Raw genomic sequence first — 24,425 nt, 5'->3', positions numbered from 1 at the left:
ACCTGAACCGAAGTTGGAGACTCAACTGACTGAACCACACGAGTGCCGCCAGGATTCTCTCTTACTCAGGGGAGATCAGTTTTTTGTTCTGTTCAGGCCTTCAACTGATTGGGTGAGGCCCACCCACATTATGGAGGACAATCTGCTTTATCAAATTTCACAGATTTTTAAAGTTTATTTATTTATTTTGAGAGGGGGAGAAGGGGCAGAGAGACAGAAAGGGAGGGAGACAGAATCCCAAGCAGGCTCTGTGCTCTCAATGCGGGGCCTGACATGGGGCTCAAACCTATGGGATTATGACCTGAGCTTAACCCACTGAGCCACCCAGGTGTCCTGTCAAACTCCACAGATTTTAGTTACTCTCACCCAAAACACCCTCACAGAAACATCCAGAATAAAGTATGACCACATATCTGGACACTGTGGCCCAGCCAAGTTGACACATAAAATGAACCATCATGGTCACTAAGGGGCAAATTTGGTGGATGGGATAGAGAAACCTATTGTGGACAAAATCAGTGACTTTTTGAAATGAGACTCTTTGGTTTGATTCTTCTTTTGACCATGTCTTTTTAATTGAAATATAAGTATATTGAATATTAAAATTGACATGGAACATAATAGTTTTTAAAAAAGAACATGATAGTTTCTTATATACAACATGATTCAGTATTTGCATATATTGTGAAATGCTGACCAAACTAAGCATAGTTAACATCAATCACCACACAGTTACAATTTTTTTTCTTACAGGTACTTTTTAAAAATTTTTTTATTTATTTTTGAGAGAGAAAGAGAGCGTGAGCAGGAGAGGGGCGGAGAGAGAAGCAGATGCAGAATCTGAAGCAGGCCTCAGGCTCCAAGCTGTCAGCACAGAGCCTGATGCGGGGCTTGAACCCATGAACCGCGAGATCATGACCTGACCCAAAGTTGGACACTCAACTGACTGAGCCACCCATGTGCCCCTTTTCTTATGAGAACTTTTAAGATTTCTCTTATCAACTTTCAAATATACAACACATTATTATTAACCATAGTCACCATGCTGTACATTACATGCCCAGGGCTTATTTATTTTGTAAGTGGAAGTTTAAATATCTTTTGGGGTGACTCTTCAAGAAAACTGTTGATTCCTAGAAAGATGTATAGTTGCCCGGAGCAGTGGCAAAATCAGTGTGTGTGGGAAACCAGCAACATCATACTTCAATAACTACCTACTGTGAACCAGTTCTGTGCTTGGCCATGTCAAGGAGAGAAGACATAACCCTATCCTCCTGCGGTTCCTGCCCAGGTGAAAATACCCAACAAACCCATGATAAATAGTGTCCACAGCAGTCCAATGAAAGAAGAGTCAGCATGTGTTGTAGTGTCCAGGAGAGCTTCCTGGAAGAGGTTCAGATCTGTTTGGGCCTTCTATATTAGGGCAAGGTCAGCTGTGAAAGGGGTGGAGAGAAAGAAATCACTGACAGCAGCTGCAGATCAGTGGCTCCAGCTGTGGGCTCTCAAGCGCCTCATTTCAGGGAGACCTGCTGGTCATTAAAAGGCGGAGTAGAAGCTTCTAAGGAGAAGGAGACAAACAGAGGTCTTTCCTTGGGGTTTAAGGCTGGAAGAGTCCCCTCTCTGCCTCCCACTGCACACCAGAGAAAGGTAGGTTCTCTGCCCTTGGTCTCACAATCCGTGAGCAGTCGTCTCTGGGCTGAAATTGGATGTCAAGACTAGTGTAACAAAAGTAAATCAGGAATGCTGGAAAGGTAACTAGCATAAGGATAAGAACTCCGGCAACACAGGAGAAAGCTTCTAGGGAGCAATTTACAAGTTCTGTGGCAGTGGGACCATAGGCGGGAGGAAAAGAAGTTTGTTCAAATGTAGGAAAATAAAAAATACAATGATTAAATAAAAAGTACAGTTATGATTAAGGGCAGGCATTTATTCAGTTTTGTATTATCATCAGTGTGTTTCTGCACGCAAAGGACTTAAAAGTATTCCTCGAAGAGCCTGCTGCCATTGTTACAACCACTCTCAAAACCAACACAAATCCTACCACTCCTTAGAAGAGCATGTCATCTGGCCACTCATTATACGTTTTGTTTCTGTCACCTTCTAACTTTCTTATTCTAAGTTTCAGTAACTTCTTATTCAAGATTTTAACATCCAGGTCACTATCTTTTCCACCCTATTTCTGTTCTCCTACTTGGGAACTTCAATATCATGGTGTAATCCGAGTTTCCTACTGTGGCCTCTCATCACTTTACATGAGCACTCTTGCTAATGTTATCTTCTCCCAGCCTTCACTTACTATTGATGGGCTGATCGCTTCTATATTTGTTTCCGGCCCAAACATCTCTTCTTAGTTTCAGACTCACATATCCAACTGGATAGCTGTACATGGGTATTTCATGGAATTCAAACTCAACTAGTCAAAATTGGAACTCTGTTTTTTTCACAAACCTAATTAATCCATTCTCATGATTCTGTTATATGGAATCAATGTCTATCCAGTCATCCAAACCATAATTTTGGGGGTCATTGCACTTTTCCCTGCACCTCTTAGAAGTCCTATCCCATCAGTCACCACCTTCATAAACTGCACCTGTTATCCATGAGTCCAGAGCTTCCCTGGTTCCAGAGAGTAAAACTGGTGGTTAAGAGGGCAAGTCCTGGAGTAAGCATGCCTGGGTTCAAATAATGGGTTTTGACTTCTGTGTAATTTGGGGGGAGTTACTTTTAAGTTTTGTGTTTCTTGGTTTTATCATCTGTAAAATGGGTATATAATATTGCTTAGTCCATACAATTGTTATGATATGTAAAATACGTGGAACATAGTAAGTACTCAATAGCTTTTAGTGATGTTGATGATATCGAGATTGATGATGCCAGAGCATGCTGGTAGGGGCAACCACCTGGAACAAGGTTGAGGAACAAGATTTAAAGGATAGCACCTGCTTCTTAACCAGACTTTCAACCAAACCTTCTTTATGCAGCCCCACACTACATCTCTGCCTTTAAAGGAATACTCAGTGCCTCCAATTCTTAAGACTTCCTAGGTTCTGAGGGACAAATTAGTTTCCTTTTTAGGGGCTTTCCCTCTGTATGTATTTCACTTTTTATGCCATTATATGGTGGCCACTAGTCACACATGGCTATTTGGCCATTGAAATGTGACTGACTAGTGCTACACCTGTTCAGATATTTTGGGTATATTGGGTTAAACAAAATGGACTAAATGCACTTCACCCAGTTTTCACTTTTTTAATGTGGCTACTAGAAAATTTTACATACGTGAGTATCCAATTTCTATTGGATAGTGTTGTGTTTTAACAAAATGTTGACCTTTATTGTCCCTTGTCATATTCTCTCCCATTCTCCTTAGTCTTGTAGTTGATACACTTTATCTCCTTATTTTCATTTTTGTGAGGTGTCTGGGGGAAGCAAAGATAAATGGATGTGTTCCATCTGCCATGTTGAACTGGAAGTTATATCCAAGCTTCTCACAATCTAGCTCCTGCTTATATTTGTAGTCTTATCACTTTATATCGTCAGCAACCCTGTGGCTCAGCCAAAATGAATCACTAGCAATTCTTGGAACACACACAGGCTTTCATGCCTTTGCCTTCTTTGCATCCTTTGCCTGAATACTCTAAATCCTCCCACTTGTCTAGTGACTTATTTTCCAAAAACACACTCGAATTTCACGTACTTTAAGGAGCTTGTCTTGACCCTCTCCTTCCAGTTGAGCTGACTACTCCAGAAAAATGCAGAAAATATTCTGCATAGATACCTATCTGTCCCATAAGGAAACCCATTTTATACTCTGGAGTGCCATTTCTGGATTTGATACATCAGAAGAACTGAATGTTCATAAAATGCATATTCATTTAGCTAATAAACATTAAATAATAAAGACAGTAATGGAGGACTGTGGGAATGCAGAGGAAGGAGAAGCTGACTGGAAAAGTTTCACAAAGAGAGTGTTTTGTTTTTTTTTTTTTCAGTTGTTCTACAGAGAAGTATTTACCCGGTGGAGATGGCGTTAGGAATCTTCCAGGCAGAGGGAACAGGACAAGCTAAGGCCCCCGGAAAGCAAGGAATATGCTGCGGAAAGAGCAAATGATCTAGTTTGGATGCAGCACTGTTAAGACCAAATCATTCAGAGCTTTCAGGGCATAGAAACAAGTCAGATGGCTGTACCAAGGATAAAGAGGCGTTCTTGAAAGGTTTTACGCTGTGGAGGGGGATCATTAGGCGTGCGTTTCAGCATTCGCTCCTTTGGCTGCAGACAGAGAACAGCTGTGAGCAACGGGAGCTGCCTGCGGTAAGGGGACGAACCGACGGACAGACGCACGGACGCAGCCACGCAGTGAGCGGGATGCGCAGAAGGCCGGGACCGCCAATGCCCCGGGTCCGAAGGACGCGCCCCTGGGCGTGGGACGTGGAGGGGGAGGAGTTTCCAGTTGGCAAAGACGGGAGGCCGCGGGTGCGAGTACGGAGGCCGCGACCGCGGTGCGGGCGCCTGGCGCACTTGTCCCTCGCGCGTCGCCGTCCGCGCAGCCCCGGTTCGGTCGGAGGAGGCCCCCGGCGCTGCGGTTCCGGTTCCGGCTGGCATCGGCACCTGTGGCGAGGGCGGCGGCCATGGCGTACTCCACCGTGCAGAGGGTGGCCCTGGCCTCGGGGCTTGTCCTGGCTGTGTCGCTGCTGCTGCCCAAGGCCTTCCTGTCCCGCGGAAAGCGGCAGGAGCCGCCGCCGGCGCCGGAAGGTGAGCAAACGGGCTAGCTTCCCCTCAGTCTGCGAAGAGCACTGCTGCACTGAGGGGTGCTCCAGGTCTCCTCGAAAGGGCTAGAGAGGGCGGACCTGGCGGCGTTTGGGAGGTGCCAAGCCCCTGCGGGTCCCTTGGCGTCAGCGGACGACTCCTCCAGCTGTCTGGTCCCTTCGACCTCCTGATGCAGGAAGGGCCGGGAGTGCTGGCGTTCGCGCGCGCCTGGGCACCCTCTCGGTGGCCCGTCGCACACCCGTTCGAAGCTTTCCCCCTTGCCCTCACTGGCTTAACCCAGCTGTCACCATCTGCTCAGGTGCTTTGAGTCAGGAGGGCTTCCACTTGGATTCCCCTCTCAGGGGTTTCCGTGTGCTTTCAGTCGTGCTTTTACATAAAGTCAATTGATATCGGTGTGGTTAGCCTTAAGTCGTTGTGTACTTTCACCGCCCCGCTTGAGCCTGTTTTTGTGCCTTTTTAAGTATAATTTGAAATTTTTAACTCAAATTTCAGTTACTGAGATGAGCAAATTACTACTTTCCCCTTACTTAAATTGTTTGGTAATCCTTTCTTATTGGTATGATCTTTGTGGTGTTTACAAACCCACCGTGTTGGTTGCTTTCAGGGGCTTTTCCATAATGCGTGTAAAGGGATGGATGTCCAGGTTGAGAGAAGGGACTAGAACAGTTCTCTGGAGGTCTTGAAGTTCTACTAGGAACTTCCTCCTGTAAATAATCTCTGTAATACCCTTGAGGATGGTTTTATAGTCTTCAGACACTTCCACTAATATTCAGCCCTTGGTGATTGGACAGCTCCTTTTGAACTGAGATCCACTTCCCTGTTATTTATGCACACTGACTATATCGTTCCACTCTCTTGCACATCATAATTTAGAAATACTATAGATGCAAAGCACTAAATTCTAGGGGTGGAGGACAGATTGAACCCAGAATTCTCTTGATAGAATTTGCTTGATAAACTTTATGCTTGTAAGACTATCTACCTGGAAGAGACTTCCAAAAAATTATCACATTATTTTTTCTTCTTTCTACCTTGTTACAAAATCCTAAAGGTTTTACTCACTTTGTCTAATGGTCCTGTCTTGTCTGCCTTGAAGATTAATTCATGATGATCTTGAGCAGTAAAGATTCTTCTAAAATGGTATTTCACTGAATTGAATTCCATTATGCTGAATTATCTTGAATAAGTTCCATTGAATGTGAGTGGGAGATCCTCTTATACATGTTGTGGAGAGATTAAATGTGGCTCTTTACCTTGAGAACTCAAGAGCTGATATTCAGTGTTGTCATCTTAGAGATGAGAACACTTTCTGTTCTCCTTATTCCCTGGAATGTTCTTACCTCACCTTCCTTCTCCTTACTCAAGTTTCAGCTCAAATGTAATCTCCTCAGAGAGACTCTCCCTAGCTAAGACAACTCCACCCGAATCACTTCCTAGTCCTTCATGTTGTTTTATTTTCCTTTTTGAAGGAATTACTATATGGTATGAAATGTTCTTATTTGTTTACTCACTTTTTTTCTGTTTCTACTTTCGAGTATGTAAGCTTCATGAAGGTGGGGACTTTGTCTTGTCTACCACTAACTACTTCATTTAGCTAAAATGGCAGTCAAATAATGTGAATAAGTTAAGTTCATGAAGCTACTAATATTGTGAATTCTCTTTTTGCATTAGTTACTAAAAGAGTATAATCTAGGCAAAAACTTACCTTGAATGATCTATGTCAGTAACTGAAATTTTGCTAACTAAAACCTCTGCCCTTTTATGGACCTAGAGGGTATTATGCTAAGTGAAATAAGCCAGGAAGACAAATACCATATAATTTCAATTATATGTGAAATGGAATCTAAAACATTAAATGAGCAAACAGAAACAGACCTGTAAACCTAGAGAACAAACTGATGATCCCCAAATGGGAGGGGTGGGGGAGGGAATGGGCAAAACAGATGAAGAGGAGTGGGAGGTACAGGCCTCCAGTTTTGAAATTAATAAGTCACAGGATGAAAGTACAGCACAGGTGTTATAGCCAATGGTGTCACAGGGCTGTGCAGTATAGATGATAGCTGCACTTGTGAGCATAATAATATATAGAGTTGTAGAATTACATTAGTTTCAGGTGTATGGCATAGTAACATTGTATGTCAACTAGACTTCAAAAAAAAAATTAATTAAAATCCTCACACCGGTATGTAACATTTTTAAAATAGTGATTTCAGGGTGCCTGATTGGTTCAGTCCCTTAAGTGTCTGATGCTTGATTTTTGGCTCAGGTCATGGTCTCCTAGTTTGTGGGTTCGAGCCCTGTGTTGGGATTTGTGCTGACAGCATTGAGCTTGTGTGGGATTCTCTCTCTCCTCTCTTTGCCCCTTCTCTGCATGCTTGTGTGAGCACACCTCTCTCTCAACATAAATAGACATTAAAAAAATAAAAATAGCCATTCCTATTGTTGATAATGCTGCTATTAACATTGGAGTGCATGTACCCCTCTGAATCTGTATTTTTGTATCCTTGGGGTAAATACCTAGTAGTAAAATTGCCGGGTCATAGGGTAGTTCTATTTTTAGTTTCTTGAAGAACCTCCATACTGTCCTCCAGAGTGGCTGCACCAGTTTGCATTCCCAGTAGCAGTGCAAGAGGGTTCCCCTTTCTCCACATCCTCACCAATACTTGTTGTTTTTTGTGTTAATCTTAGCCATTCTGACAGGTGTGAAGTGATATGTCACTATGATTTTGATTTGTATTTCCCTGATGATGGGTGTTGTTGAGCATCTTTTTATGTGTCTGTTAGCCAGCTGGATGTCCTCTTTGGAAGAGTGTCTATTCATGTGTGTTGCCGTTTCTTAACTGGGTCCATTTTGTTTGTTTTTTGGGTGTTGAGTTTGAGAAGTTATGGATTTTGGATACTAATCTTTTACCAGATGTGCTGTTTGCAAATATTTTCTCCCATTCTGTAGGCTGCCTTTTAGTTTTGTTGATTGTTTCCTTTGCTGTGCAGAAGCTTTGCATCTTTGTGGATTTTTAAATGTTTATTTTTGAGAGAGCATGAGCAGGGGAGGGGCAGAGAGAGAGGGGAACAGAGGATCTGAAGAGGGCTCTGCGCTGGCAGCAGTGAGCCCCATGTAGGACCTGAACTCATGAACCGTGAGATCATGACCTTAGCCAAAGTCAGATGCTCAACTGGCTGAGCCACCCAGGTACCCCCAGAATCTTTAATCTTGATGAAGTCCCAGTCGTTCATGTTTGCTTTTGTTTTCCTTGCCTTCAGTGATGTGTCTAGTAAGAATTTGCTCTGACCGAGATCACGGGTTGCTGGCTTTGTTCTCCTCTAGGATTTTGATGGTTTCCTGTCTTAAGTTTAGGTCTTTCGTCCATTTTGAGTTTATTTTTGTGTATAGTGTAAGAAAGTGGTCCAGTGTGTCTTCTGCATGTCACTGTCCAGTTTTCCCAACACTGTTTGCTGAAGAGACTGCTTTGTTGAAGATGAGTTGACCATATGGTTGTGGGTCCATTTCTGGGTTTTCCATTCTGTTCCATTGATCTATATGTCTGTTTTTCTGCCAGAACCATACTGTCTTGATGACTACAGCTTTATAATATAGCTTGAAATCTGGAATCATGATACTTCTAGTTTTATTTTTTTCAGAATTGCTGTGGCTATTCAGGGTCTTCTGTGCTTCCATACAAATTTTAGGATTGTTTGATCTAGCTCTGTGAAGAATGCTGGTGGTACAGGTATTTTGATAGGGATTGCATTAAATGTGTAGATTGCTTTGGGTAGTATAGACATTTTAACAGTGTTCTTCCAATCCATGAGTATGGAATGTTTTTCCATTTCTTTGTGTCCTCTTCAGTATCTTTTGCAAGTTTTCTATAGCTTCCAGAGTACAGATTTTTTTTTTTTTTTTTTTTTTTTTTTTTGCGTCTTTAGTTAGGTTTATTCCTAACTATCTTCTTGTTTTTGGCACAGTTGTAAATGGGATCGATTCCTTGATTTCTTTTTCTGCTGCTTCATTACTGGTGTATAGAAATGCAACAGATTTCTGTACAGTTGATGTTATATCCTATGACTTTGCTGAATTCATGTATTCTAGCAATTTTTTGGTGGAGTCTTTTGGGTTTTCTACATAGAGTATCACATTGTCTGCAGAGTGAAAGTTTGACTTCTTCCTTGCCAATTTGTATGTCCTTTATTTCTTTTTGTTGTCTGTTTGCTGAGGCTAAGACATTCAGTACTATATTAAATGGTAATGGTGAGAATGGGTTTCCTTGTCTTGTTCCTGATAGTAGGAGAGCGGCTCTCAGTTTTTCCCCTTTAAGAATATTAGCTGTGGGTCTTTGGTATATGGTCTTTATGATATTGAGGTATATTGTATTTATCCCTACTTTGTTGAGGGTTTTTATCAAGAATGGATGCTCAAGCTTTCTGCTGTCAGTGTGGAGCTGGCTTAGGATCCTCTGTCCCCCAGTCTCTCTGCCCCTCCTCTCTGCTTGTGCACTTGCTCTCAAAATTAAACATTAAAGAATTCATGGGGCACTTGGGTGGCTCAGTTGGTTAAGCGTCTGAGTTCGGCTCAGGTCATGGTCTCATGGTTCATGAGTTCAAGCCCAGAATTGGGCTCTGTGCTGACAGTGCAGAGCCTGGAGCCTGCTTCAGATTCTGTGTCTCCTCTCTCTGTGCCCCTCCCTCGCTCATGCTCTTTCTCACTCTCTCAAAAATAAATATTAAAAAAAAAAAAAAAAAGAATTCATGGTATATTTTTTTCCAAATGCTTTTTCTGCATCTATTGACAAGATCATATGGCTCTTATCCTTTTATTAATGTGTATCATGTTGATTGATTTGCTAATATTGAACCAGCCCTGCAGCCCAGGAATAAATCCCACTTGATTATGGTGAGTAATTCTTTGTCATGATAAGCACTGGATGTTGTATCTAAGTAATGAATCACTGAATTCTACTTCTGAATCCAATATTGCACTGTGTATTAACTAACTAAAATATAAAAAGCCAAAATAAAAATTAAATAAAAAGGAAAAAAAGACAAACCACAAAACAGACTCTTACTATAGAGAACAAACAGATGGTTACCAGAGGGGAGGTAGGTTGGGGGATGGGTGAAATAGATGAAGGGCATTAAAGACTACACTTTTTTTAAAAATGCTTATTTATTTATTTAGAGAGTGTGGGTGCATGTGCACACAAGTGGGGGAGAGGCAGAGAGAGAGAGAGAGGGAGTGAGTTAGAATCCCAAGGAGGCTCTGTGTTGCCAGCGTGGAGGCTGACGCAGGGCTCGATCCCATGAACTGTGAGATCATCCCCTGAACCAAAACCAAGAGTCACACACTCCACCAACTGAACCACCCAGACACCCCAAGACTACACTTTTGATGAGCATTGAGTAATACATGGAATTGTTGAATCATTAAATTGCACACCTGAAACTAATATAACACTGTTTACTGGGATTAAATTTTTTTAATTAAAATCTTGTTAATGTTTATTTTTGAGAAAGAGAGTGTGAGCAGGGGACGGGCAGAGAGAGGGGGACACAGAATCTGAAGCAGAATCCAAAGCATCTCGAATCTGAGCTGTAAACATAGAGCCTGACGCAGGGTTTGAACCCACAAACCATGAGATCGTGACCTGAGCCTAAGTCGGATGCTCAACTGACTGAGCCAACTAGGCACCCCTAAAATTTTTTAAAAAGAAAAAAAATAGCAATTCCTACCTATTTTGGGGTTACATACCCCTTTGAAAATCTGATGAAAGTTAGAGTTTCTCCCTAGAAAAATTCACATACTATTTACACATACATTCACAATTTGAGTGTCAATTCGGAGAATTCACAGAACCAAGAAACCTTTGTTTTAGAGAAAGACAACCCTGATTTTTGAAAATTCTTAAAACCCGCCATTGTAACTTTCATTTCTGCCCATTGGAGTATGTGAAACAAGTACAGTCCCTTTTCCACATGACCGCTGTTTAGACCATCTTTTAGTAAATATTTATGATGTGCTCTTTCACTTAGTGTGTACACAGTGTACAGATAACTGTGGATTCTAAGAAAAATGAGCCAATTATCTGCCTGAGGAACGCACAGTTTAGTAGAGGTAAATGGACAATAAATAAGTGAAGAACAATATCAGTTGCATATACTCAAACACCTTGCAGGAACCAGTGGGAACTCATGATTAGAATGATCAGTTTTATTGGGAGCAGAGATGTTCTTTTTTCCTAACGGCTTTCTTAAGATAAAGTTCACATACAGTTCGTCCACTTCAAGTGTACAGTTCAGTGATTTTTGTTCTATTCCGAGTTGTACAGCCATTACAACAATCAGTGTTAGAACATTTACTTTGTCATTCCCCCCCCCATCTCCATCATCCTCTATCCATCACCCTCCAACACACCCCACTCTGCCTTCAGCCCTAGGCAACTTTCTGTATGTATAAATTTTCCTGTTCTGGAAATTTCATATAAATGGAATCATACAATATGTGATCTTTTGTGATTGGCTTCATTTGCTTAGCATAATGTTTTCAAGGTTCATCCCTGTTGTAGCATGTAACAGTACTTCATGACTTTATGACCGAATAGTAGTCCATTTTGTGGATATGCTGCATTTTGTTTATCCATTCATCCATTGATGGACACTTAGGTTATTTATGTATTTTTTTTATTATATACGTAATGCTGCTTTTAACATTTGAATATAAACTTTGATGTAGACATGTTTTCATTTTTCTTGGGTGTATACATTTGGGAAATATGAACATTTTAGTGTGGCTAGAACTAAAAGTGGATTTTTTTTTTCCCCTTTGGTCAAGTTAGCTAACGTACAGGGTAGTCTTGTAGTCTTGGCTTCAGGAGTAGATTCCTGTGATTCATCACTTACATACAACACCCAGTGCTGATTCCAACAAGTGCCTTCCTCAGTGCCCATCACCCATTTTCCCCAACCCCATCAACCCTCAGTTTGTTCTCTGTGTTTAAGAGTCTCTCTTATGGATTGCCTCACTCTGTTTTTAATCTTGTTTTTCCTTCCCTTACCCTCTGGTCATCTGTTAAGTTTCTCAGATTTCACCTGTGAATGAAATCATGTGATCTGTCATTCTCTAACTGACTTATTTCACTTAGCATAATGCCCTCCAGTTCTATCCAGTTGCTGCAAATGGCAAGATTCATTCTTTTTAATTGCTGAGTAGTATTCCATTGTATGTATATGCCACATCTTTTTTTTCTCCATTTATCAGTCAATGAACATTTGGGCTGTTTCCATAATTTTGCTATGTTGATAGCGCTTCTACAAATATTGGGGTGCACGTGTCCCTTCGAATCAGCACTCCTGTATCCTTTAGATAGATTCCTAGTAGTGCTGTTGTTGGGTCATAGGGTAATTCCATTTTTAATTTTTTGAGGAACCTCCATACTGTTTTCCAGAGTGGCTGCACCAGTTTGCATTCCCACCAACAGTGCAAGAGGATTCCCTTTTCTCCACACCATCACCAGCATCTGCTGTTTCTTGAGTTGTTAATTTTAGCCATTCTGACAGGTGTGAGGTGGTATCTCAGTGTGGTTTTGATTTGTATTTCTCAGATGATGAGCGATGTTGAGCATCTTTTCATGGGTCTGTTGGCCATCTGGGTGTCTTCTTTGGAAACATGTCTATTCATGTCTTTTGCCCATTTCTTCACTGGATTATTTGTTTTTCGGGTGTTGAGTTTGGTAAGTTCTTTATAGATTTGGGATACTAATGCTTTATCCAATATGTCATATGTCATTTGCAAATATCTTCTCCTATTCCTTCAGTTGGCTTTTAGTTTTGTTGATTCCTTTGCTGTGTTGAAGCTTTTTATCTTGATGAGGTCCCAGTGGTTCATTTTTGCTTTTATTTCTCTTGCCTTCAGAGATATGTCAAGTAAGAAGTTGCTGTACCCAGAGTCAAAGAGGTTGCTGCCTGTTTTCTCATGTAGGATTTTGATGGTTTCCTGTCTCACATTTAGGTCTTTTATCCATTTTGAATTTATTTTTGTGTATAGTGTAAGAAAGTGGTCCACTTTCATTCTTCATGTTGCTCTCCAGTTCTCCCAGCACCATTTGCTAAAGAGAATGCCTTTTTTACTGCTTTGTTGAAGATTAGTTGGCCATATGTTTGTGGGTCCATTTCTGGGTTCTCTATTCCATTGGTCTCTGTGCCTGTTTTTGTGCCATTACCATACTGTCTTGATGCTTCCAGCTTTGTAATACAGGCGAAAGTCCAGAATTGTGATGTCTCCAGCTTTGGTTTTCTTTTTCAGCATTACTTTGGCTATTCGGGTCTTTTGTGGTTCCATACAAATTTTAGGATTGTTTGCTCTAGCTCTGTGAAGAACGCTGGTGCTATTTTGATTGGGATTGCATTGAATGTGTAGATTGCTTTGGGTAGTATCGACATTTTAACAATATTTGTTCTTCCAGTCCATGATCATGGAACGTTTTTCCATTACTTTGTGTCATCTTCAATTTATTAAAAACTTTTAATGTTTATTTTTGAGATGGGGGGGCAAGGGGCAGAGAGAGATGGGGACACAGAGTCCAAAACAGGATCCAGGCTCAGAGCTGTCCACACAGAGCCTGATGCAGGGTTCGAACCCATGGACCATGAGATCAGGACCTGAGCTGAAATCGGACACTTAACTGACTAAGCCACTCAGGCACCCCTTCTTCAGTTTCTTTCATAAGCTTTCTATAGCTTTCAGCATACAGATTTTTTTTTACCTCTTTGGTTAGGTTTCTTCCTAGGTATTTTATGGTTCTTGGTGCAATTATAAATGGGATTGATTCTTTGATATCTCTTTCAGTTGCTTCATTATTGGTGTAGTTGCTGTATAGAAATGCAACCAATTTGTGTACATTGATTTTTATATCCTGCAACTTTGCTGAATTCATATATCAGCTCTAGCAGTTTTTTGGTGGAGTCTTTCAGGTTTTCCATGTAGAGTATCATGTCATCTGCAAAGAGTGAAACTTTGACGACTTCTTTGCCAATTTGGATGCCTTTTATTTCATTTTATTATCTGATTGCTGAGGCTAGGACTTACAGCACTGTGTTAAACAGCAGTGGTGCTGTCCTATTCCTGATCTCGGGGAAAGCTCTCACTTTTTTCCTCATGGGGATGATATTAGCTGTGGGCTTTTCATATATGGCTTTTATGATGTTAAGATATGTTCCTTCCATCCTGACTTTCTTGAGGGTTTTTATTAATAAAGGATGCTGTATTTTGTCAAATGCTTTTTCTGCATCTATTGACAGGATCGTATGGTTCTTATCCTTTCTTCTATTAATGTGATGTACCACATTGATTGATTTGTGAATATTGAACCAGCCCTGCAGCCTAGGAATGAATCCACTTGATCGTGGTGAATAATTGTTTGATACACTGTTGAATTCGATTTGCTAGTATTTTGTTGAGATTTTTGCATCCATGTTCATTAGGGATATTGGCCTGTAATTCTCCTTTTTAGTCGGGTCTCTGTCTGGTTTGGGAATTGAGGTAATGCTGGCTTCATAGGAGTCTGGAAGCTTTCCTTCCATTTCTGTTTTTTGGAGCAGCTTGAGAAGGATAGGCATTAACTCTGCTTTAAATGTCTGGTAGAATTCCCCTTGGAAGCCATCTGGCCCAGGACTCTTATTTGTTGGAGATTTTTGATAACTGATTCAATTTCTTTGCTGGTTATGGGTCTATTCAAATTTTCTATTTCTTCCTATTTGAGTTTTGGTAGTGTGTGAGTGTCTAGGAATTTATCCACCTCTTCCAGATTGTCCAGTTTGTTGGTATATAATTTTTCATAGTATTCTGTAATAATTATTTGTATTTCTGTGGTGTTGGTTGTGATCTCTCCTCTTTCTTTTGTGGTTTTATATATTTGGGTCATCTCTCTTTTCTTTTTAAGAAGTCTGGCTAGGAGTTTATCAGTTTTGTTTATTCTTTCAAAAAACCAGCTCTTAGATTCATTGATCTTTGCTACCTTTTTTTTTTTTTTTTTTTTTTTTTTTTTTTTTTTTTTTTTTTGGATTCTATATTGTTTATTTCTACTCTAATCTTTATTCTCTTCTGCTGGCTTTGGGCTTTCTTTGCTGCTGCCTTTGTAGTTCCTTTAGGTGTGAGGTTAGGTGGTGTATTTGGGACCTTTCTTGCTTCTTGAGAAAGGCCTGAATTGCAATATAGTTTCGTCTCTGGACTGCCTTTGCTGCATCCCAAAGGATTTGGACTGTCATATTTTCATTTCATTTGCTTCCATATATTTTTTAATTTCTTCTTTAATTTCCTGCTTAACCCATTCATTCTTTAGTAGGATGTTCTTTAACCTCCATGTATTTGGGGGCTTTCCAAACTTTTTCTTGTGGTTGATTTCAAGTTTCATTCATAGTGTTGTGATTAAAATATGCATGGTATGAAAAAAAAATGCATGGTATGATTTCAATCCTTTTATATTTGTTGAGGGCTATTTTGTGACCTAGTATGCGATCTCTTTTGGAGAATGTTCAATGTGCATTTGAGAAGAATGTGTATTCTGCTTTGGGTTGAAAAGTTCTGAATATATCTGTTATGTCTATCTGGTCCAATGTGTCATTCAGAGCTGTTATTTCCTTATTGATTTATCTGCCTACATGATTGGTCTATTGCTGTAAGTGGCAATCACTGTATTATATATGTATTTATGTTTGTGATTAGTTGATTTATATTTGGGTGTTTCATGTTGGGGGCATAAACATTTACGATTGTTGGCTCCTCTTGATGGATAGACCCCCTAATTATGGTATAATGCCCTTCTTCATCTCTTGTTACAGTCTTTGTTTTAAAATCTAGTTTGTCTGGGGCACCTGGGTGGCTCAGTCAGTTAAGCATTTGACTTCAACTTGGGTCATGATCTCACAGTTCATGAGTTTGAGCCCTGTGTTGGGCTCTGTGCTGATAGCTCAGAGCCTGGAGCCTGCTCTTTGCCCCTCCCCCGCTCACGCTTTGTCTCTCTCACTCTCTCAAAAACATAAACCTTAGAAAAAATAAAATATAGTATGGCTACTCTTGTTTTCTTTTGGTGTCCAGTAACATTATAGATGGTTCTCCATCCCCTCACTTTGAATCTGCAGGTGTCCTCAGGTCTAAAATGAGTATCCATTCTTAAGCTCTTTGTCTTTTGATTGGGGCATTTAGTCCATTTATGTTCAGAGTGATTATTGAAAAATACGAATTTAGTGTCATTGTGTTATCTGTAGGTTTCGTGCTTGTTTTGATGTTCCTGGTCCTTTGTAGTCTTTGCTGCTTTCCGCTCACAGAGTCCCCCCTTAGGATCTCCTGCAAGACTGGTTTAGTGGTCATGAACTCCTTTAGTTTTTGTTTGTCTGGGAAAGCCTTTATCTCTCCTTCTATTCTGAATGACAGCCTTGCTGGATAAGGATTTTTGGCTGTATATTTTTTCCTATTCAGCACATTGAATATTTCCTGCCATTCCTTTCTAGCCTGCCAAGTTTCAATGGACAGGTCTGCTACTTCCCTTATGTGTCTACCCTTGTAGGTTAAGGTCCATTTGTCCCAAGCTGCTTTCAGAATTCTCTCTTTATCTTTGTATTTTGCCTCTTGGACTTGGATGTCTGTTTCCTTCTCTGCGTTAGGGAAGTTCTCAGATATAATTTGTTCAAATAAACTTTCTGCCCCTTTCTCTCTTCTTCTTCTGGAACTCTTAGGATAATGGGTACTATTTTGTTTCATTGAATCACTTAGGTCTTTAAAATTCTCCCCTTGTGGTCTAATCCTTTCCTTTCCCTCTTTTTTTCAGCTTCATTATTTTCCTTAATTTTATCTTTTCATCTATTCTCTCCTTTTGCTTCTTCCATCCTTGCTGTCACTGCATCAAGCTTATTTTGTAACTCATTTACAACATTTCTTGATTCATCATGACTTTCTTCCTTGATGTCTGCAGCAGTAGATTCTCTGGTGTCTTCTATGCTTTTTTTTCAAGCCCAGCTATTAGTCTTAAGACTATTATTCTAAATTCTTGTTCAGATTTATTGTTTATATTTGTTTTGAGCAATTTTCTGGCTGTCATTTCTTCCTGGAATTTCTTTTGAGGGGAATTCTTCCATTTTGTCATTTTTGGATAGGATTCTGTCTTCTCTGTATTTTAATAGCTTGTTATGTGTCCTCCACCTGTGAGTATTATTATATTAAAAAAGGGATCATACATTGTCCAAGGCCTGGCCCTTCAGGAAGTGTTTTTGGAGTGTATGGCACGCTCTCTGTATAGTTGGGTCCTCTATCCCACTGGTCAGTCCTCTATAATGCTCTTCCTTGTAGTGGTGGATTATTTGGACCTTCCACCAGGTGTGCTTTGATTTGTTCATTGAAGTAACCCTAGAAAAAAGGAAAGGGCAGGGAACCTGATCCCATACAAAGAGAAAAATGAAAGGGGCAAAAAAAAAACCAAACAAACAGAGAATCAAACAATCTATAAGGCTTAATCCAGAGAGAGAGAAAGGAAAATAAAGAAGATATAGAAAAGGTGTAAAAAGAATAGAGTAATGCCTGATTAAGCAAACAAAACAGAGAAAGAAAGAAAGAAAGAAAGAAAGAAAGAAAGAAAAAAAATATAGTAAAAATTGACCAAAAGTCAAATCAGAAACTGTGAGCCTGATTTGCAAAGGAAAAAAAAAAAAAAGGGTAGAAAGGACAAGAAAAGAGAAGGAAAGAAATGGGGAGGGGGAAGAGCAACAGACTAACACACAAGACCACAGGATAGGTATCTGTTAGTGCCTTGGACTGGTGGCTGTGCTGGTCCGGAGGTGAGGCCGTCTGGTTGGCTCAGTCTCACTCCAGTAGGTAAGCAGTTGCTGGCACAGAGGGGTGGGATTTGGTGTAAGCGGGTCCCGGCTCCACTAGGGGCCGCTGTCCTGTTCCCTGAAGCCCCACCTTGTTGGTGAAAATGGCAACAACTCAATTTCACCTCCCCCAACCAGGGTCCCAAACCATGCTGTTCAGGCAGCCCACACAGAGTAGTACAGGCAGTCACCTTGCCCTGCTCCTCAGTCTCCTGTGCCTCCTAGACATTCAGCTGGGATTCAAAACCGGATGTCTTAAGGGGCTCTGCACTGAATGGATTCTGTTCTGGTGTAATACCACTCTGCCCTGCCGATAAAGGGCCTTTGGCGCCTTGTGTGTGGGGGGTGGGGGGTGGGGCGGACGGGCAATAAACCCTCTTCCCACAATACTCAAGGGAGGGAGGGGACTGTTCTCTCCCAGTGTGCCCTTGAGATTGCTACAGTGCCCCAGGGCTGGCCCCTGTCCCCCAGGTGCGCACACATATCGATGGCTCCAGTCCAGAGAAAGTCACGCACTTTTGAAAACTGATCTTCAGCACCTAAGGCTGTTGGCAAAGTAGAAACTGGCACTCACTGTGTTTCTTGTTCCTGAGTCCGTGGTCTGGAGAGGTTTTCCTCTTCTAACACAACTGCAATCCACAGCCTGTCTTTCTTTTTCCCTTTTGTCTCTCCACAGAAGCGATTCCCTCCCCTCCATGCCTACACTATTTAATCTCCCCCAGTTTGCATACATGCACCTCTGTCCTGCTAAACTGTTCCCTCCACCTGGGGAGATTTTTCTGTCACTCCACAGATTGATTTCCTGGATGTTCCAAGTGTTCTGACCCTTTATGGCTGTGTTTGAGGGACAAGGGACATCCTGGTACCCCTACTTCTTCTCCACCATATAAACTTCTCCTCTGAAATATTTGGGTCATATAATTACTCTATTTTCAACCTTTTGAGGAAGTGCTAGACTATTTTCCAAAGAGACTTGCACCATCTAACATTCTTTCCAGCAGTGCATTCTAGTTTCTCCATATCTTGCCAACACTTGTTATTGTCTGCCTTTTTTTAAATGTTTATTTTATTTTAGAGCGTGAGCAGTGGACAGGCAGAGAGGGAGGTGGAGGATCTGAAGCAGACTCTGTGCTGACAGCAGAGAGCCCAGTGCAGGACTTGAACCCACAAACTGGGATCATGACCTGAGCTGAAGTCGGACACCTAACCGATGGAGCCACCCAGGTGCCCTGCTGTCTTTTTGATTATGGCCATCCTAATGGGTGTGAAGTGATATCTCACTGTGGTTTTATTTGCATTTCCCTAATGATTAAGGACATTGAGCATCCTTTTGTGTGTTTATTAGCTTTTTGTATATCATCTTTGGAGAAATGTCTTATTCAGATCTTATACCCATTTTTAAATTGGGTTACTTTTTATTGTGGAGTGTTAAGAGTTCTTTAGATAAAAATCAGTTATCAGATATATAATTTGAAAATATTTTCTCCCATTGGGTTGTCTTTGATTTCTTGCTGGTGTCTTTTTAAGAAGAAAAGTTTTTCATTTTGATGAGAGATGAGAGTAGAGATGTTAGCAGGGGCCACACTGAGAAGATTTTTTTCTGCCATATTCAAGGAGTTAGGATTTTATTCTAAAAGTAGAAGAGGCCATGGGGCGCCTGGGTGGCGCAGTCGGTTAAGCGTCCGACTTCAGCCAGGTCACGATCTCGCGGTCCGTGGGTTCGAGCCCCGCGTCAGGCTCTGGGCTGATGGCTCGGAGCCTGGAGCCTGTTTCCGATTCTGTGTCTCCCTCTCTCTCTGCCCCTCCCCCGTTCATGCTCTGTCTCTCTCTGTCCCAAAAATAAATAAAAAACGTTGAAAAAAAAAATTTTAAAGTAGAAGAGGCCATTGTAAGTTTGTAAGTAGAAGAGAAACATCCAGTCTGGTTTTTGAAAGCACATCCTGGCAGCAGGAAAGGAGCTGCATTGTGAGGATTTCTTTAGGGAGAAGATAGTTGCAGAAGTCCAGTTGAGACAGTGTGAGCATCATTAAGTCAGTGTTGGTGAGTTCATCAGATAGGATATTCATGATAAAAGACAGAAAATTCAGCTTGAACTGTCTGAAGACAAAAAGGGGATTTACTGTGTTGTATACATGAAGAGATTCTGTGTTAGAACTGGCCTTCAGTGTTGTTTGATCCAGAGATTGACATTCTCATCAAGTCTCCAGCCCTGATTTTCTGTGTCCCTTTTCACTTCCAAGTTCCTTCTCAAGTCAGCTCTGTCCTGACTGCTCTCACAGGGTAGCAACAATGGTTGCAACAGTTCCAGACATCACCTCTCAAATTCCATTGTCCAGAGAAAGAGGATGTCTTTTCTTTTAAACTCTTCCTTCACTCCCACCTCATTCTTATCCCCCCCCGCCTCGTTCTGTCCCATTAGTTCCAGCTAACCTATCCACCCATCTTAATGGCCTGAAGTAAGTTACTTGCAGTGCATTGGGTAGAAAGAACATACTGATTAACCCCTCTGAAGTTGAGTGTGATTCCCAAAGGGATATAGAGGTACTGGAGGAAAGAGGAAATAGAGCAGGGAGGCTGTTACCGTTGGGTAGGGAGGGGAACAATTTTTTTTTTTTAAGTAGGCTTTATGCCCAATGCGGGACCTGAACCCAGGACCATGAGATCAAGACTTGAACTGAGATCAAGAGTCAGCTGCTTGGGGCGCCTGGGTGGCGCAGTCGGTTAAGCGTCCGACTTCAGCCAGGTCACGATCTCGCAGTCCGTGAGTTCGAGCCCCGCGTCAGGCTCTGGGCTGATGGCTCGGAGCCTGGAGCCTGTTTCCGATTCTGTGTCTCCCTCTCTCTCTGCCCCTCCCCCGTTCATGCTCTGTCTCTCTCTGTCCCAAAAATAAAAAAAAAAAAAAAAAAAAAAAAACGTTGAAAAAAAAGAGTCAGCTGCTTAACTGACTGAGCCACCCAGGCACCCTGGGAGGAGAACAATTTTAAAAGCTATTTTTATTTTTAGTATTTTTTATATTTCTTTGGTTTTTACTTTTATTTTTTACTTTATAATTGTAATTTATTTAACATTGTCAGAAATTTCAGTTGTTTCTTTTAAGAGCCATTTTTAGGTAGAAGTGGAAGGTGAGGGAGAAGGAGGCATCTTGGATTGGTCTCAGTTTATTGGCTTCGGTGATTAGACAGATGGTGATGCCCTTTACCAAAATAGGAATGGAGGAAAAGTAGATTAAAAGGGAAAGATAGTTCAGGAATTTGAAGGCTAGCATCATGTCCCCTTCATCAGTCTTTTTTCCTATGTTGACATCTCTGGCTCCATCATCCATTCCTCATGTCACCTAGTTCTAGGTATCTCAACATCTCAGTGCCCTCTTAGAAGGCAAATAATAGCAAATGGAAGCCCATTAGCTCATGGAAGAGCAACCTGTTGCCTCTCCCACCCTCCTTTAAAAAGCTCCCTACTACTTCTCTTAATGCATCCTAAGGATTGCTTTAGATTTTTGGCATTTTACTTGCTGACCTTGTGGTTTATTAGAATCCTAAACTTTTATTATGATTATTGTTATCATTATTGTTATTGTTTGTTTATTTAGAGAGAGAGTGTGAACAAGGGGGCAGCAGAGGGAAAGGGAGAGAGAGAATCCCAAGCAGGCTCTGCACTGTCAGTGTGGGGCTCAAACTCACAAACCATGAGATCATGACCTGAGCCAAAACCAAGAGTTGGATGCTTAACTGAGTCACCCAGGCACCCCTAAGCTTCTTTTTTAAAATGACTGCTGTTCATCTACTTTGTCCAATTTGTACTGTTCACTTTATACTTTGGAACATGGGTGGGTAGGGTTAGCAGTCAGCCTCACTGTCTGCCCCTGGTCTCTCTGCTGCAGTTGCAGACACCCTAGAAGGCAAGGGTTTCTCCATTTTTGCCTAGTTAAAAGGCTTGGCTGCTGGAACTGTGGGGGCACTGGTGTGGGGGCTTATCTTTCCTTCTCCCCAGCACAGGATTCACTTTGCAGTGGTGCTGGTCCTTGCTGGGGTTGTTTGCAGGGTATGGTGGGGCAGGAGCTGCTTTGGAGGATTGCCTGCTGAGGCTGTGCAGAGGAAGGTGGGGCCATGCACATGGAACTAGAAAAATAGGTGGAGAGTGTTAGTGTTAGTTTTTCCAAGCGTCTTGCTATCTAGGCTTGGAGAGGAGAAGAGAAATGGCACATGTTAGCACTTATGTTGAAGTCTCCTGAAGATCCCTGCGCTTCCAGTATATGTTCTGAGGTTAGTAAATCTCCTTCACATACACCTCAGGCGGTTTTCAAACTGTTGTTTCTATGGTTTCTATGCTGTGTCTAAAGCCAGGTTATTCTGTCCCTTTGAGGGCGAGGACCCCATTTCCTATCTCCCCTCAGCTCTCCTGGAGTTAAGCCCATTGATTTTTAAAGTACCTGGAGTTAAACCCTGCTGATTTCAAAAGCTCTCTTAAGCCCTGCTGATATGCTGATATTTTTCAACGCCAGATATTTTGGGGACTCGTCTTCCCAATGCAGGTCCCCAGTGCTTGGGGTGCCTGATGTGGGATTTGATCCTCTAGCTTCACCATGGGTTGTGTCCTTGGTTGTGTCTTTCTCATTTGTGGTTAGTCTTATCTGAGTTTGCTTCCCAGTCTCCTCTCTGCTCCTCTGGCCCTTTTTGATGTGGCCTCCCTCTTCTCTACAATTAAATGTGAAAGTGCTGTTCTGTCAGTCTTTGGGTCATTTTCAGAGTTAGTTGCACAGTGTGGCTGTTATCTCAGTGTGTCCATGGGATGAAGTAAGTTCAGGATCCTCCTACTCTGCCATCTTCCTTACAATCTCCAGAAGCATCCTTTTTAGAATCTAAATCTAGCCCAACAGTTACAACATGCTCACTTCTCTACAGTTGAAAAATCCACCATGCACCTTTTGCAAACTGGGACAGTACACATCTACTCCATCTTTAAAAATGCCATTTTTATCAACGTAATTTCTTAAAATTTTAGTTTAGGAACTTTTTTGCAAGTTTTCCAGTCTTGGTAGAAATTATCTGGTGGATAGACCCATCCTCCTCACCCATCTGGGACTTTATTTTTGTCCTTAGGATTGTTAATTTTCTTTCATGTAACCCAAAATTCATTCCCTTTCATAGAGAATGTGGAAGCAAAATAGAATTTCAGAAGTTCTGCTTTCTCAGCATTAAATTTTATCAGGTAAATTGCCTTTTTTGGTCTAAAAGTACCCCTTTTGCTTTAGCTAGCCTTTTGGCAAATCTTAATTTATTTTGGACCTTGGCTGCCTCATGGGGCTCTTTATATCTTGCCACTTAGTCACTTCTGTGTCTTTCTGTTCATCTTTTCTCTGTTGTTTTAGAAGAGCTACGTGGACATCTGCCTTTTTCCCCCCCTGCCTTTCCTATCTGCTTGAGAATTTTTGAAATGCCCAAGCAGCAGTGCATTTTAAGAACTTTACTCTTAGAAAGGGTCTGTCTCATGCCATGGAATTCTGTTTCTATTTTCAGAACTTAATTCTGCCTTCCTAGAACCCGTGCTGCAGAACCCCTACTTTGCTGCCATGAATACTGAGTTGGCACAGTCCCTTTCTCCTACAGTTCTCTTTTCATTTCACTATCCAGTATCTTCTTTGGCCAAAGTACAGCTCCCCTACCCTCACCTTATGCACCTGTGTAACATGAAAATGTCAGCATGCCAGGTCAGGAACTTGTCAGCTATTCCAGTGTTAGCTTTCTGAGACTTCAGACAGGTGCCAGAGTAGTTGAAGTCCTCCAAGATGACAGTGTGCTGCTTCTACGCTAGAGTCGGTTTCAAGAGAGTCCTCACCACTTCCATAGCTGGATCCTGTGGTGTTCCCATGATAATGTCCTGACATCTCTCCTCCTGACCCTGCTTGCCCATGTTTTCCAGTCATGACTCACTTTGAGAACTTATAAATAGGGTTCCTTACCAGTCCCTTTCCAGTAGCCCTGTTCCTAAGAAATAACTTTGACTCTTCTGTCACCATATTTTCCTTGAGTGCTGCCCACTGAGGCTTGAGCTGAGATTGAAAATATATACACATATATTTTATTATGTGTGTATATATATATCACATATATGTATATTTGTGTGTACATATGTGTATATATACATGTATAATATACATACATAATTCTCAAATTAGCTCTTTATCTTTTGGTATATAAGCTTAAGGGCAAACATATTATTTTGGTCCCTTACCTTTTCTTTTCTTCTAATGAAACATTGAGAATCTTCTCTAAAGGAGCGCCCAAGAAGAGAGGAGACAATTTGAGAGCCTGTGAATGCCTGCAAATTGGGCACTTTTTCAAGTTCAGAAACTTCTAGGGGAGTGGGTATGGAGAACAGTGGTAGGTGTGGAGCACCTTTACTAGTTACCCTGATTTCCGTTTTCTAGTCTCAGAACTAAAAAACATTCAGGATAATGAAGTACAAAATTATTTTCAACCCTGAGAGTAATAGTGCTGGGTCTGGAGATTCCAGTAAAGTTACTGGCAGGCACAGTAGAAGTCATCCAGATCAATTCCACAAAGTGTACAGCATGCAAGACCCAGAGCTTACCCTTTAGGGGACCTGAGCATAAAGAAAACACTAGGCTTTTCTTCAAGAAGTTCATAGTTTGTCCTTCAGCTACAGAGCACGAATGAATAATATCTGCAGTTAAATAAGTTGGATTTATTGTTGAAGTGCGGGAGAATGCATACCATGGGGGAGCATGGGGCATCACAGGAAGAGTGCTAGAAAAGCTTTATTACGGGGCGCCTGGGTGGCGCAG

At 41.5% G+C, this 24,425-nt stretch overlaps 1 protein-coding gene across 6 annotated transcripts in view; it reads left to right on the top strand.

Annotated features, from left to right (window-relative positions):
• Positions 1 to 4,031: 4,031 nt before the first annotated feature.
• Positions 4,032 to 24,425, top strand: part of RIC3 (RIC3 acetylcholine receptor chaperone) — a 67,347-nt gene continuing 46,953 nt past the window's right edge. For 3 of the 6 annotated variants that reach the window (XM_058688140.1, XM_058688139.1, XM_058688141.1), the window contains exon 1: positions 4,032 to 4,753. In XM_058688140.1, the coding sequence (XP_058544123.1) occupies positions 4,630 to 4,753 (124 nt within the window). In that variant the 5' untranslated portion in view covers positions 4,032 to 4,629. The remainder of the gene's footprint in view (positions 4,754 to 24,425) is intronic. The other 3 variants (XM_058688138.1, XM_058688136.1, XM_058688137.1) reach the window with 3 other exon arrangements.

The sequence above is a fragment of the Neofelis nebulosa genome, chromosome 10 (assembly GCF_028018385.1).
Source record: "Neofelis nebulosa isolate mNeoNeb1 chromosome 10, mNeoNeb1.pri, whole genome shotgun sequence".
Lineage (NCBI taxonomy): Eukaryota > Metazoa > Chordata > Mammalia > Carnivora > Felidae > Neofelis > Neofelis nebulosa.
Note: the sequence above shows the minus strand (reverse complement) of the source record. Positions and strands in the feature narration are given on the sequence as shown.